Source organism: Coregonus lavaretus (assembly GCF_964263955.1).
Source record: "Coregonus lavaretus genome assembly, contig: HAP1_SCAFFOLD_525, whole genome shotgun sequence".
In the NCBI taxonomy this organism is placed as follows: domain Eukaryota; kingdom Metazoa; phylum Chordata; class Actinopteri; order Salmoniformes; family Salmonidae; genus Coregonus; species Coregonus lavaretus.
Window position 1 is genome coordinate 223,289 of NW_028164736.1, and position 16,935 is coordinate 240,223.

Consider the following 16,935-nt stretch of genomic DNA (forward strand, 5'->3'; position numbering starts at 1 on the left):
ACGATACCACGGCAAAAAGAAAGAAGGCGTATTAGCCAAAGTCACAAAATGGCACTTGATCCAGACAGATCTTTTGAGTTCAATATCATTACATATATGCATTAATGAATCAATTATACAATCAATATTACTTTTTACCAATCTAACTACAACAATGGCAATAATTTATTTGAATGGTAAATCTCTATTGATAAACGGAGTAAATCACGATGTAGCCCAGGCCTAGTAACAATACAGGTGAACGCATATTCAAGAGGAGTGTGTCCATGCATTGAGTTATTGAGCTTGTTTTGGCTGGTTTCATGAGGCTACAGATGACAGACAATCTGTTTCCTTCCATTTGGGACTTATTTTATTGTACTGATCAACAACATTTGTATAGAAGAAGCAATCTCTTCTTTTATTAAAAGTGTGCGCTGTCTCTAAGGCCCATGAGTCATTCATTCAGGCTTTTGCTCTTGACTGGGACAGACGTGAGGCGGAGGAGACTAAATTAAATTTTATAACGTTTTGGTGACAGCCTTGAAATCAGCAATGTTTTTTGCATTATGGTTATGTTAAAAGAAGTATCACAAATAAATATACCACGGTATTGAATTGATGTTAGCTCCGGCAGTAGCAAAGTCGGCCTACAAAGCTGGAGGATACCGGTATCTTCTTGCATCGTAAAGTGTTCTAGCCTGTAATGGACATTGTTTTGCGAGCAGTAATTAACAGTTTCATTGTTTCTACATGCCGTGTTTCATTATTCAAGTGTGTTAACTTCTGTGCAGCATGAGTTGTGACTCCAGACAGGGTAGAGCAAGTGGACCAGGCATAAACCAGGCACGGTGCTATCACACTATAATGGGACATCAACCAGGCACGGTGCTATCACACTATAAGGGGACATAAACCAGGCACGGTGCTATCACGCTATAAGGGGACATCAACCAGCCACGGTGCCATCACGCTATAAGGGGACATCAACCAGCCACGGTGCTATCACGCTATAAGGGGACATCAACCAGGCACGGTGCTATCACGCTATAAGGGGACATCAACCAGCCACGGTGCTATCACGCTATAAGGGGACATCAACCAGCCACGGTGCTATCACGCTATAAGGGGACATCAACCAGCCACGGTGCTATCACGCTATAAGGGGACATCAACCAGCCACGGTGCTATCACGCTATAAGGGGACATCAACCAGCCACGGTGCTATCACACTATAAGGGGACATTGGCTGTGCTGATAAACAGACTTGATCTTCTCTCAATCAGTAGACGACGTGAGACACATTTGACAGAAGTACCGAAAGTAACACAAATTGTAGTACCATATTTGATTCTCTCTCTCTCTCTCTCTCGCTCTCTCTCTCTCGCTCTCAAAGATTGCGGAGAAGGGGAGAGCAGCGAAGGAGAGATTACAGTATGTTTAACCCACAACCAGTCATCTCTCTCAGCACCTAGCCGGCTCTCAGCCAGACCTAATGACACTACAGTGCAGTAAGGGAAGAGAGGAGGAGGGGAGATTACAGTGCAGTAAGGAGGAGGGGAGATTACAGTGCAGTAAGGAGGAGGGGAGGAAGGGAGATTACAGTGCAGTAAGGATGAGAGGAGGGGAGATTACAGTGCAGTAAGGGAGAGGAGGAGGGGAGATTACAGTGCAGTAAGGGAGAGGAGGAGGGGAGATTACAGTGCAGTAAGGAGGAGAGGAGGAAGGGAGATTACAGTGCAGTAAGGATGAGAGGAGGAAGGGAGATTGCAGTAAGGGGTGAGGAGGAAGGGAGATTACAGTGCAGTAGGGAAGAGGAGGAAGGGAGATTACAGTGCAGTAGGGTAGGGGAGGAAGGGAGATTACAGTGCAGTAGGGGAGAGGAGGAAGGGAGATTACAGTGCAGTAAGGGAGAGAAGGAAGGGAGATTACAGTGCAGTAGGGGAGAGGAGGAAGGGAGATTACAGTGCAGTAGGAGAGAGGAGGAAGGGTGATTACAGTGCAGTAGGGGAGAGGAGGAAGGGAGATTACAGTGCAGTAGGGGAGAGGAGGAAGGGAGATTACAGTGCAGTAGGGGGGGGGAGATTACAGTGCAGTAGGGGGGGAAAAAGAGGAAGGGAGATTACAGTGCAGTAGGGGAGAAGAGGAAGGGAGATTACAGTGCAGTAGGGGGGAGGAGGAAGGGAGATTACAGTGCAGTAGGAGAGAGGAGGAAGGGAGATTACAGTGCAGTAAGGGGGAGGAGGAAGGGAGATTACAGTGCAGTAGGAGAGAGGAGGAAGTGAGATTACAGTGCAGTAAGGATCTTATTGTCTGAAATGGTTCCAACAGTCTTCTATTGTTGTCCTTCTTCCTAGTTGTCTGGTATCTGGTGACTTGTCATGTAGTCCTGAACAGAACTACATATTTGGTTTTCCTTCCACTCTCTGGAAGTTGCTGATTGAAGTTATTATTTGCAAACCTGATCTGACCTATTTGGATTCTTGTGGGCAGTCATGACACCAGGTCATCTGATGCAGCACTCCATCACCCCTCTTGGTCAAATAGCCCTTAAACAGCCTAGAGGTGTGTTGGGTCATTGTCTTGTTGAAAAACAAATGATAGTCCCACCAAGCACACACCAGACGGGATGGCGTATCGCTGCAGAATGCTGTGGTAGCCATCCTGGTTAAGTGTGCCTTGAATTCTAAATAAATCACAGACAGTGACACCAGCAAAGCACCATCACACCTCCTCCTCCATGCTTCATGGTCGGAACCACAAATGCAGAGATTGTCCGTTCACCTACTCTGCGTCTCACAATGACACGGCGGTTTGAACCAAAAAATCTCAAATTTGGACTCATCAGACCAAAGGACAGATTTCCAACGGTCTAATGTCCATTGCGACTGCACTTGAAGAAACTGTCAATGTTCTTGACATTTTCCAGATTGACTGACCTTCATGTCATTGACTGACCTTCATGTCTTAAAGTAATGATGGACTGTCGTTTCTCTTTGCTTATTTGAGCTGTTCTTGCCATAATATGGACATGGTCGTTTACCAAATAAGGCTATCTTCTGTATACCACCCCTACCTTGTCGCAACACAACTGACTGGCTCAAACGCATTAAGAAGGAAATAAATCCCACAAATTAACTTTTAACAAGGCATTCCAGGTGACTTCCTCATGAAGCTGGTTGAGAGAATGCCTTGATGACAGCTTTGCACACTCTTGGCAAAGGGTGGCTATTTGAAGAATCTCAAATATAAAATATATTTTGATTTGTTTAACACTTTTTTGGTTACTACATGATTCCATATGTGTTATTTCATAGTTTTGATGTCTTCACTATTATACTAAAATGTAGAACATTTTTTTTTTAAATAAAGAAAAACCCTTGAATGAGTAGGTGTGTCCAAACTTTTGACTTGTACTGTGTGTGTGTGTGTGTGTGTATGTGTATGTGTGTATGTATGTATGTATGTATATATATGTGTATATATGTATGTGTATGTATATGTATATATACAGTGCCCTCCACAATTATTGGCACCCCTGTTTAAGATGTTGTCGAGGACTTCCAAAAATTCTCCTTTTTTTTTTAAACAACATAGAACCCAAATGCAAAAAAATAGAAAAATCCAACCTTTTATTTAAGTACATTACTTTGTTGTAAAAAAAAAAAAAATCACACATTTAGAAAAAATAAAACTTGAAATAATGTGTCCCACAATTATTGGCACCCCTGATGTTAATACTTTGTACAACCCCCTTTTGCCAACAAGACAGCACTTAATCTCCTCCTATAACATTTCACAAGATTGGAGAACACAGAGAGAGGGATCTTTGACCATTCTTCTTTGCACAATCTTTCTAGATCATCCAGTGTCCTGGGTCCTCTCTTATGCACTCTCCTCTTTAGCTCGCCCCACAGGTTTTCGATTGAGTTGAGGTCTGGGGACTGAGATGGTCATGGGAGGACCTTGAGTTTGTGACTGCTGAACCATTTTTGTGTAGATTTTGCCACATGTTTTGGATCATTATCCTGCTGAAAGACCCAATGACGACCCATCTTCAGCTTTCTGGCAGAGGCCATCAGGTTTTTATTTAAAATGTCCTGGTAGTTCAAAGCGTTCATAATGACATGCACCCTAACAAGGTTCCCAGGGCCTTTGGAAGAGAAACAGGCCCACAGCATCACAGATCCTCCACCATACTTCACGGTGGGCATGAGGAGCTTTTCGGCATACTCATCTTTTGTTTTACGCCAGACCCACTTAGAGTGTTTGTTGCCAAAAAGCTCAATCTTAGTCTCATCTGACCAAAGCACACGATCCCAGTTGAAGTCCCAGTGCCGCTTAGCAAACTCCAGACGTTTACGTTTGTGAGTGTTAGTGAGAAAAGGCTTTTTCCTTGCATGCCTCCCAAACAGCTTGTTGGCATGTAGAGAGGGTCTGATGGTTGTTTTGGAGACTTTGTGACCCCAAGATGCCACTCTTTGATGCAATTCTGTGACAGTGAGCTTAGGACTTTTTTTTACTTCTCTTACCATCCTCCTCACTGTGCGTTGTGGCAAGATAAACTTGGGACCTCTTCCAGCCTTGTTTGTCACTGTTCCAGTTGTTTTAAACTTCTTAATGATTCCTCTGACTGTAGATACGGGCAAGTTAAGGCGAGTGGCTATTTTCTTGTAGCCATTGCCTGACTTATGAAGGTCGACACAAATCTGCCTTATTTGAATGGTGTGTTCTCTTGTCTTTGCCATGTTGACAAATGGGTAAGAGAATTAGGCCTCTGTGTCACGTCATATTTATACCCCAGGGAAACAGGAAGTCATGAATTACTAATTAAAAGTTCCTAGATACCCTGACCAACTTTAGCAACTACAGAAAAATATATTTTTTAAAAAATCAATTAACATTTTCAGCGGAATTGTTAGGGGAGCCAATAATTGTGGGACACATGATTTCAAGTTTTTTTTTTTCTAAATGTGTGATTTTTTTTTTTACCACCAAAGTAATGTACTTAAATAAAAGGTTGGATTTTTCTCTTTTTTTGCATTTGGGTTCTATGTTGTTTAAAAAAAAAAGGAGAATTTTTGGAAGTCCTTGACCACATCTTAAACAGGGGTGCCAATAATAGTGGAGGGCACTGTATGTGTATATATATATATATATATATATATATATATATATATATATATATATATATATATATATATATATATATATATATATATATATATATATATATATATATGTGTATGTATGTATGTATGTATGTATATATATCCCCTTTTTCTCCCCAATTTTGTGATATCCAATTGGTAGCTACGATCTTGTCTCATCGCTGCAACTCAACGGACTCGTGAGAGGCGAAGGTCGAGAGCCACGCAGGTCCGAAACACGACCTGCCACTCTTAACACACTGCTTAACCCGGAAGCCAGCCGCACCAATGTGCTGGAGGAAACACCGTCCAACTGACGACCGAAGTCAGCTTGCAGGCGCCAGGCCCGCAACAAGGGGTCGTTAGCGCACGATGAGCCAAGGAGATCCCGGCTGGCCCTCCCCTAACCCAGATGACGCTGGGCCAATTGTGTGCCGCCCCCATGGGGCTCCCGGTCGGCTGTGACGCAGCCTGGGATCGAACCAGAGTCTGTAGTGGCTCCTCAGCACTGTGATGCAGTGCCTTAGACCGCTGAGCCACTCGGGAGGCCTAGACATACAAATTGTATCCACGAGTTAATCTGACTAGAATCTCGCACTATCCCTATACAGGAGTTTCACGATTTTTATTTCTGGGGGGAGGATTATCCCTTTAAGAGATAGAAAGAGCTGAATGGAGATCGAGAGATGAATGGAGATGAATGGAGATGGAGAGATGGAGAGATGCAGATAGAGAGAGAGATGAGATAGATGAATGAGATGGAGAGATGGATAGGTGAATGGAGATAGAGAGATGGAGAGATGCAGATAGAGAGAGAGGAGATGATGAATGAGATGGAGAGATGCAGATAGAGAGAGAGATGAGATGATGAATGAGATGGAGAGATGGATAGGTGAATGGAGATAGAGAGATGGAGAGATGCAGATAGAGAGAGAGATGAGATAGATGAATGAGATGGAGAGATGCAGATAGAGAGATAGATGAGATGATGAATGAGATGGAGAGATGAATGGAGAGATAGATAGGTGAATGGAGAGAAAAAGGTGTGGAGAGATGCAGATAGAGAGAGATGAGATGATGAATGAGATGGAGAGATGGAGAGATGGAGAGATGCAGAGATGGATAGGTGAATGGAGAGGAAAAGGTGGGATACTTTCAACGTTACACTTACTTTCTGGCTGTATCTCGTTGGGGGTGATGGAGCGGACAAAGTCCTGCGGAGTCATGTAGACCTCTGCATCTCCCTGCTCACTGATGATCTTCAGCGTGGCGAAGTAACGGAAGATCTTGTCCGGAGTGGAGTAGGCTCTTATCCTATTCTCATACTCCATCACCTGGGGAGGGGGGAGAGGAAGAGGGAGAAGAAGAGGGAGAGGAGAGGGAGAGAAGAGGAAGAGGGAGAGGAGAGGGAGAGAAGAGGGAGAGGAGAGGGAGAGAAGAGGGAGAGAAGTGTTTTATAAATGTGCAATAAGCATAAAACTACTCATTCTCATCCTGAGAAATAAGGTAGGCCACTTGATTTCAACATCTGAAAAAGTGGACAGGCTAGCATGCTGTTCAAACAGTTCAACTGTTCTACCTTGTTAGCTAGCAAATAGATCCAAGTTGGCTGGACTTTAAATATAAAGATTAGCTGCCTACTCACTAGCACAGAGGTGTCAAACGTACAGCCCGCGGGCCGGATCAGGCCCGCAAACGGGTTTAATCCGGCCCGCGAGATGATTTTTTTTAAGTATAAAAATGCGCTGCAATTTTTCAATAAAATAAACTGCTGTTCCAATTGCGTCCACTGGATGGCGCAATAGCAATTGTGTTAAGCAGCAAACTGTTTATACCGGGGCAGAGCAAGTAGGTCAAGCACGTGCAGCCAATGAGCTACTTTGTTCTATTTTTAACATTATGTGCTTTGGCACCCTCATTGCCCCAATATGTCTCTGTCAAAAAAGAGAAAAGTGGACGCAGAGTGCAGAGTGTTCCAAGAAAAATGGTCATCCTATTTAATCACGGAATTGAATGGGAAACATGTATGTTTGGTGTGTTCAGAGCATGTTGCAGTGCTGAAAGAATATAACCTTCGTCGCCACTATGTGAGTCTTCATGCCGACAAATATGACAACTCTCAAGGACAGCGGAGATGAGAGAAGGTGAATGAACTGTTGGCGGGTCTGAAGAAACAGCAGTCTGTGTTTACTCACAGCCGAGACATCAGTGACGCTGCAGTGAAAGCTAGCTACCTCATTGCTAATGAAATCGCAGTGGCTTCAAAACCATTTAGTGAGGGTGAATTTGTAAAAACATGCATGATGAAGGCAGCGGAGATTGTGTGCCCTGAAAAGCGGCAGGCTTTTGCAAATATCAGCCTGACAAGAAACACAGTTGCAGACAGGATTTCCGATCTTTCAGTGGATTTGGACAGCCAGTTGAAGCAAAAAGTAAAGTCATTTATTGCGTTTTCGGTTGCAATTGATGAAAGCACGGACATTACAGATGTTGCACAACTGGCCATTTTTTCATCCGCGGAGTTGATGACACATTGACCGTCACCGAGGAGTTCGTGGAGTTGGTGCCGATGACAGATACAACGACAGCAGCTGATATTTTTACCGCACTCGTCGGCGCGCTGGACAGGGTCGGAGTGGACTGGTCCCGCGCTGTCAGCCTGGCTACAGATGGTGCGCCCTCAATGATGGGGAAAAAAGCAGGCGTTGTGACAAAGTTCAGAGAGAAAGTGCAATCTGCAAATGGAGGACGTGATTTTTTGACTTTTCACTGTATTTTGCACCAGGAGGCTTTGTGTTGCAAGTCATTAAAGATGGATAACGTCATGAAGGTGGTCATCCAAACTGTTAATTTCATCCGATCCAGAAGCCTGAATCACCGTCAGTTTGACAGCCTTCTCAGAGAGAAAGACCACATCTATGGCCTGCCATACCACACTGAGGTAAGATGGTTAAGCCAAGGTGCTGTGCTGAGGCGTTTCTTTGATTTACGAGAAGAAATTGAACAGTTCATGGAAGAAAAGGGCAAACCAGTGTTAGAATTTCATTCCGCAGAATGGATGCCGGACCTTGCATTTATGGTGGATGTTACAGAGCACCTGAATAACTTGAACAAACAGCTGCAAGGGCGCAACAAAGTTGTCACGCAGTATTATGACAGCATACGTTCTTTCAAGTTGAAGCTGTCATTGTGGGAGACGCAACTTGCCGGTGGTGATGCAGCTCACTTCCCCTGTCTGAAAAATGTGTGCGCGACCCAACATGTGGCAGACATGAAGCGGTTCGAATATAAAATAACTGGACTGTTACGGGAGTTTGAGCAACGCTTTCAGATTTATGTTTATATTTTTTTATGTTGATGTGCTATTGTTTTTAATTGATTTTATTTTATTTGTATATTTAACCTATTCTTGACTCTGTGGTTCTTGCACTTGTTTGGGGAACAGGATTTCATTATTTTTATCTACATTTCTGCCTGAGAAATGACACCCTGATATAGTTCTGTGATCTGTGATATACTTCTGTGAATCACTGAGGCATTGTGTGTTTGTGTGTTCTTTGTCCTCAGAACTTTCAAATAACTTGAGGTGTTTTATGATTAATAGTGATGTTGTGCTTGTACTATTTTGGACACACTGTCCTCAGGCTCCAGCTTTATGATGTATGTTGATCGTATTAAAACAAAGAAAACAATCTGAAGTTGTTGTTTTTAAGTTATATATACCATGATTTTTCCGGTCCGGCCCACTTGGGAATAGATTTTCCTCCATGTGGCCCCTGAGCTAAAATGAGTTTGACACCCCTGCACTAGCACCTTGGGCTTGTGCTTGAGATATTGTTTATGAGACCTGTGTTCATTTTCTATAATGCCTGCTACCAGAAGTTAGTCATTATTAGTGAATGTTCATTATGCATGGTTCTGGCCAAAAAATTTACAAAAAGGGAATTTTCATACAGACTTGAAAGCCAGATCAGTGGTTATTGGAAAAAAAAAGCAGGTAAAACTATTTTGATAAAATAATTTAATTATTAGTGGGGCTTATATTTAGCCTAATTATAATTTATATTGTGAATTGCACATTAAAAAAAAAAGAGATATGATTTTTAGGCCATATCGCCCAGCCCTAACTGTAAGGGTCAATTTCCAGGCTTAATTTACCTGTAGCGTGGAGGAAGGAGGAAGGAGGATGGAGGAAGGAGGATGGGGGAAGGAGGAAGGAGGATGGGGGCGTTCATCACTTTGGAGGATGCAGTGGGACAGGTTGGCATCCACCGGTCCCATGGGGAGGGGGCATCATGTCAACCTGGCCCACTGCATCCACCAAAGGGAGAAAGAGGGCAAAAGAAAGAGAGAAAGAGAGAGAGCGAGAAAGAGAGAGAGCGAGAAAGAGAGCAAAAGAAAGAGAGAGAGAGAGCGAGAAAGAGAGAGAGCGAGAAAGAGCGAGAAAGAGAGCAAAAGAAAGAAAGAGCAAAAGAGGAGAGAGAGAGAGAGAGAGAGAGAGAGAGAGAGAGAGAGAGAGAGAGAGAGAGAGAGAGAGAGAGAGAGAGAGAGAGAGAGAGAGAGAGAGAGAGAGAGAGAGAGAGAGAGAGAGAGAGAGAGAGAAAGAGAGCACGAGAGAGGAACTAAACTAACAGGCTTTTCCACAACTCTGCAACACGTCCATCCATCCAACATCTTACCTCCTCAACCGTCATCATCAAACCCATACTCCTCATGATAGCTGCCTTAAAATGTGTCATTTTAGGGTGTCCAATGGGTAAACCAATGGTCCAAACCTCATATCTCTATCATCATCCGTTATTGGAGTTTTTATCCTTGTTGGAGGGAGAAAATTAGACTAAAATCAAATGGAGGCCAGAGTGGACACCCTAGTCGTTTCAAAATGGACATCAATCAGTAGTAGGGGTGTAATGATATACCGACCCGTTCAGTATGGGGACCTTGGTACTGGTCCACACTGTGAACACTAATAAAAACACTAGGCCTATACGCTGCGTTGTGGTTATGCCTTGAGTAAAAAACATTTCAGGCTATTCCGTTAAAACAACTAGAGCCTATGCAGACGTTGTAATCAAATCTTTAACTGGCACATTTCAAACTGTCCTTTAGTGAGGCGCAGCCAGGAACTAGTTCTGGACGGTGGCGAGTGGTGGGGTCCATAAACCAGGAGGATTCTCATCATCGTTTAAATCTCTAGTTTGGGAACATTTTGGCTTCCCAGTAGATTACAATGGCGATGGACATAGAGAGTATGTTGCCACTGCTCAACGAGAATAGCCTGTGCAACTGCCAACACCTCAAATACGTTGACACATTTACGCCGACATCACCCCAGGATACCGGGAAAAGATGGAAACACAAAGAAACAACAACATCGCCTCCCCTTTGCAGCTAATTCTGACCGGGCTGAAGAAATTACAAGAGCGATAGGTAGGATATGTTCATATTTTTTACAGCCTTCGGTTTATAGTGGATATGTGCCCATTCTCTGTGTTTGAGAATAGGGGGTTTTCAACACCTGGTGAAAGTTCTCGAGCCACGTTACGAACGTACCTCTTGCACCCATTTCAGCAAACAGCTAGTACCTACTCTATATTTATTTAGTATTATATATTTTATTTCACCTTTATTTAACCAGGGAAGCCAGTTGAGAACAAGTTCTCATTTACAACTGCGACCTGGCCAAGATAAAGCAAAGCAGTGCGATAAAAACAACAACAAAGAGTTACATATGGAATAAACAAAAACGTACAGTCAATAACACAATAGAAAATCTATATAAAGTGTGTGCAAATGTAGTAAGTTATGGAGGTAAGACAATAAATAGGCCATAGTGCAAAATAATTACAATTATAATTTCGTATTAACACTGGAGTGATAGATGTGCAGAAGATGATGTGCAAATAGAGATACTGGTGTGCAAATGAGCAAAATAAATAACAATATGGGGATGAGGTAGTTGAGGGGGCTAATTTCAGATGGAGCAAACCACAGCCAAAGTTTTCAATGAATTGTCCTTGATGCTCCTTGTGTTACGCTTACTTAACAGTGACAGCCCATCAAATTACCCCGGAGTGGGAGATGTAACTTCCCCCTTTATGAGAGTCACAAGCGGCATCTGGCACTGAAGGAGGTAGTGTCACGGTGCGTTCGTAACTAAGTGGGTATTTACGACATACGACTGGGGAGAAATCCACTTGAACGGCCCTCCAACTGGTAAATGCTAGTGGGAAACTCGTCCATCATCCTGAGCACCGACTTCTCCCACATGCTGACCTCTGACCTCACCTACTAAGGAAATTACCTCTATGAGAGCATTTTCTGCAGTCAAATGCAACAAAACAAAAACACCCGGTCGCGGCCTCCCGAGTGGCGCAGTGGTCTAAGGCGCTGCATCGCAGTACTAGCAGTGCCACTAGAGATCCTGGTTCGAATCCAGGCTCTGTCGTAGCCGGCCGCGACCGGGAAACCCATGGGGCGGCGCACAATTGGCCCAGCGTCGTCCAGGGTAGGGGAGGGAACGGCCGGCAGGGATGTAGCTCAGTTGGTAGAGCATGGCGTTTGCAACGCCAGGGTTGTGGGTTTGATTCCCAAGGGGGGCCAGTATGAAAACAAAAAATATATATATAATAATGTACGCACTCACTAACTGTAAGTGGCTCTGGATAAGAGCGTCTGCTAAATGATTAAAATGTAAAATGTTATAAAATACTATTAATTAGTATGGTTTTTGAACACTATAATTTGTTTACAATCATGATAACTCTACTTTTAGTTTATTGTTGACGCAGCTTGTTGGACATTAGCCGATCTACATTTCTTAACGAGTTCAAATCAAATGAATGCATCCAACTGGTATTTACGACTTCACAACTGGTAAATTCCCACCTCCCACATGGACGCAAACGCAGCATCAGAGTGGAAACTTGAGAGGCCCAACATAACAATCCTGTCACAACCGACAATGCAAGGAACATTGTGAATTTAATTTCCCTGCTGTACCGTGACCCCAAGACGTACCGAAACGTGGGTTTGGTGAACCGTTACACCCCTAATTAATACTCATTATTATAAAGGACCTATATAGTATTGGTTTGCATCTAGACTATTACCAATGGACAGACATCTTGGGTTGCAAAATTAATTCTGTTAACTTGCCAAAAATTCCCTGGTTTACCAGGAATCCTGGATGGAGTTCCGTATTTCCTGCTTATTCCCTCCTAATTTCGGTGAATCTTCCAATTTTCCATGTCTGGAAAACATGGGAATTTTAGGAATGTTACCGGAATTTTGCAACCCTAAGACACAGACACACACAGAATCAGTTAACCTGGCAGCAGCCATTCCTATTGGCCAGAGAAGGAAGGAGAACCAGAAGTGGTATGCCCTACTTCTTTAGTACTGTTTTAGACATGGCTGCTTCTTCAAAGAGATGATTTATCCTTTTTAGCAAATTTATCGGTTATATGTCGTTTCCTGACTTATATATTGGTTATAATTCATGCATAACCACAGTTCCCCAGCACCTGCATAACAAGGTATACAGTAAAACCTGCACACAGACACATTATATTGATCCTGATTTAATCAGAGCAGATTTAGGTCATTACATTTACACAGACTATTTGATTGGCCTGTGACATTCCTGTGAATGGGGCTAGAAAAGTAGCACCGGGGGAAAGCACAGAGCGTCCTTTCAGAGTGTGTGTGTGTGCGCGCCTCTCATCTCCTGATAGTTATTGATTTCTGCAACACACACACACACACACACACTGATGGAAGCTGTAGTTTTCATTCTCTCTGTTTGGTAACAGAACGACCACACAAATAGCACACTTGGTAAAAGACCAAGTCCATATTATGGCAAGAACAGCTCAAATAAGCAAAGAGAAACGACAGTCCATCATTACTTTAAGACATGAAGGTCAGTCAATACGGAACATTTCAAGAACTTTGAACGTTTCTTAAAAGTGCAGTGGCAAAAACCATCAAGCGCTATGATGAAACTGGATCGCAAGAGAACCGCCACAGGAATGGAAGACCCAGAGTTACCTCTGCTATAGAGGATAAGTTCATTAGAGTTACCAGCCTCAGAAATTGCAGCCCAAATAAATGCTTCATAGAGTTCAAGTAACAGACACATCTCAACATCAACTGTTCAGAGGGGACTGTGTGAATCAGGCCTTCATGGTCGAATTGCTGAAAAGAAACCACCACTAAAGGACACCAATAAGAAGAAGAGACCTGCTTGGGCCAAGAAACACGAGCAATGGACATTAGACCGGTGGAAATCTGTCCTTTGGCCTGATGAGTCCAAATTGGAGATTTTTGGTTCCAACCGCCGTGTCTTTGTGAGACGAGGTGTGGGTGAACGGATGATCTCTGCATGTGTGTTTCCCACCGTAAAGCATGGAGGAGGAGGTGTTATGGTGTGGGGGTGCTTTGGTGGTGACACTGTCTGTGATTTATTTAGAATTCAAGGCACACTTAACCAGCATGGCTACCACCGCATTCTGCAGCGATTCGCCATCCCATCTGATTTGGGCTTAGTGGGACTATCATTTGTTTTTCAACAGGACAATGACCCAACACATCTCCAGGCTGTGTAAGGGCTAATTTACCAAGAAGGAGAGTGGTGGAGTGCCGCATCAGATGACCTGGCCTCCACAATCCCCCGACCTCAAACCAATTGAGATGGTTTGGGATGAGTTGCTCAGCATATGTGGGAACTCCTTCAATACTGTTGGAAAAGCATTCCAGGTGAAGCTGGTTGAGAGAATGCCAAGAGAGTGCAAAGCTGTCATCAAGGCAAAGGGTGGCTATTTGAAGAATCTCAAATATAAAATATATTTTGATTTGTTTAACACTTTTTTGGTTACTACATAATTCCATATGTGTTATTTCATAGTTTTGATGTCTTCACTATTATTCTACAATGTAGAAAATAGTTTTTAAAAAATAAGAAAAACCCTTGAATTAGTAGGTGTTCTAAAACTTTTGACCGGTAGTGTACTGACCAGAGCCCATCAGATAGACTGATCCTGTCAGGTCACAGTACTGACCAGAGACCATCAGACAGACTGATCCATTCAGGTCACAGTACTGACCAGAGACCATCAGACAGACTGATCCATTCAGGTCACAGTACTGACCAGAGACCATCAGACAGACTGATCCATTCAGGTCACAGTACTGACCAGAGACCATCAGACAGACTGATCCATTCAGGTCACAGTACTGACCAGAGACCATCAGACAGACTGATCCATTCAGGTCACAGTACTGACCAGAGACCATCAGACAGACTGATCCATTCAGGTCACAGTACTGACCAGAGACCATCAGATAGACTGATCCATTCAGGTCACAGTACTGACCAGAGACCATCAGACAGACTGATCCATTCAGGTCACAGTACTGACCAGAGACCATCAGACAGACTGATCCATTCAGGTCACAGTACTGACCAGAGACCATCAGACAGACTGATCCATTCAGGTCACAGTACTGACCAGAGACCATCAGACAGACTGATCCATTCAGGTCACAGTACTGACCAGAGACCAGACAGACAGACTGATCCATTCAGGTCACAGTACTGACCAGAGACCATCAGACAGACTGATCCATTCAGGTCACAGTACTGACCAGAGACCATCAGATAGACTGATCCATTCAGGTCACAGTACTGACCAGAGACCATCAGACAGACTGATCCATCTAGTCTTCCACTGGGGAGGGATGCAGCCATAAACGCAACATAACCCTATCACAGACAAACACAGACAGGGGAAGGATCTCTCACACACCAACCCACAAGACGATCAACATCAGATATCAAAACTCCTGTATTCAGTCACACACTGCAGCCTCTCTGCCCCCAGACAGCCTCTCTGCCCCCAGACAGCCTCTCTGCAGCCTCTCTGCCCCCAGACAGCCTCTCTGCCCCCAGACAGCCTCTCTGCCCCCAGACAGCCTCTCTGCCCCCAGACAGCCTCTCTGCCCCCAGACAGCCTCTCTGCAGCCTCTCTGCCCCCAGACAGCCTCTCTGCCCCCAGACAGCCTTGAGTTTAGTGAAGACTGCAGCTGCTGCTGCCACAAGGACCATTCAGCTTTTCATTTCCCAGTTCTCTCCCTCCCTCCCTCTATCCCGCTCCCACCTGACAGTCAGATTTCTACTACATCAGGTCTTGTGTTGAGAAGTGGTGCCCATTGTTAGATCCATTCCTCTCCCCCAATAGGGCTGGGCGATATGATTGACAGCCATCGCCGATGGTGACGACATCGTGATGTGACAGACAATGGTTTAGCCTATTTGAACTTGACTGGCGACGCAAAGTAAACCATTTTTAGTCAAACAGCAGGACAGTACACAGCAGGACAGTAGGACAGTACACAGTAGGACAGTACACAGCAGGACAGTACACAGCAGGACAGGACACAGCAGGACAGTACACAGCAGGACAGTAGGACAGTACACAGCAGGACATCACACAGCAGGACAGTACACAGCAGGACAGTAGGACAGTACACAGTAGGACAGTATACAGCAGGACAGTACACAGCAGGACAGGACACAGCAGGACAGTACACAGTAGGACAGTTCACAGCAGGACAGTAGGACAGTACACAGTAGGACAGTTCACAGCAGGACAGCAGGACAGTACACAGCAGGACAGTACACAGCAGGACAGGACACAGCAGGACAGGACACAGCAGGACAGGACACAGCAGGACAGTACACAGTAGGACAGTACACAGCAGGACAGTACACAGCAGGACAGTACACAGCAGGACAGTACACAGCAGGACAGTACACAGCAGGACAGTACACAGCAGGACAGTACATAGCAGGACAGTACACAGCAGGACAGTACACAGCAGGACAGTACACAGCAGGACAGTAGGACATTACACAGTAGGACAGTACACAGCAGGACAGTAGGACAGTACACAGCAGGACAGTAGGACAGTACACAGCAGGACAGCACACAGCAGGACAGCACACAGCAGGACAGCACACAGTAGGACAGTACACAGCAGGACAGTAGGACAGCACACAGCAGGACAGCACACAGCAGGACAGTAGGACAGCACACAGCAGGACAGCACACAGCAGGACAGCACACAGTAGGACAGCACACAGCAGGACAGCACGACAGTAGGACAGCAGGACAGTACACAGCAGGACAGCACACAGCAGGACAGTACACAGCAGGACAGCACACAGTAGGACAGTAGGACAGCACACAGCAGGACAGCACACAGTAGGACAGTACACAGCAGGACAGTAGGACAGTACACAGCAGGACAGCACACAGCAGGACAGCACAGAGTAGGACAGTACACAGTAGGACAGCACACAGCAGGACAGTACACAGTAGGACAGTACACAGTAGGACAGTACACAGCAGGACAGTACACAGCAGGACAGTAGGACAGTACACAGCAGGACAGTTCACAGCAGGACAGCACACAGCAGGACAGTACACAGCAGGACAGTAGGACAGTACACAGCAGGACAGTAGGACAGTACACAGCAGGACAGTTCACAGCAGGACAGCACACAGCAGGACAGTACAGAGCAGGACAGTAGGACAGTAGACAGCAGGACAGTATACAGCAGGACAGTACACAGCAGGACAGGACACAGCAGGACAGTACACAGTAGGACAGTTCACAGCAGGACAGTAGGACAGTACACAGTAGGACAGTTCACAGCAGGACAGCAGGACAGTACACAGCAGGACAGTACACAGCAGGACAGGACACAGCAGGACAGGACACAGCAGGACAGTACACAGCA

At 44.8% G+C, this 16,935-nt stretch overlaps 1 protein-coding gene across 1 annotated transcript in view; it reads right to left on the reverse strand.

The window, feature by feature from the left end:
* micu1 (mitochondrial calcium uptake 1) overlaps positions 1-16,935 on the reverse strand; it is a gene marked incomplete at its 3' end in the record, with an annotated part of 58,485 nt that overhangs the window by 22,434 nt on the left and 19,116 nt on the right. Inside the window, 1 exon segment of the mRNA XM_084191754.1 lies at positions 6,301-6,463. Within this exon segment, the coding sequence (XP_084047880.1) occupies positions 6,301-6,463 (163 nt within the window).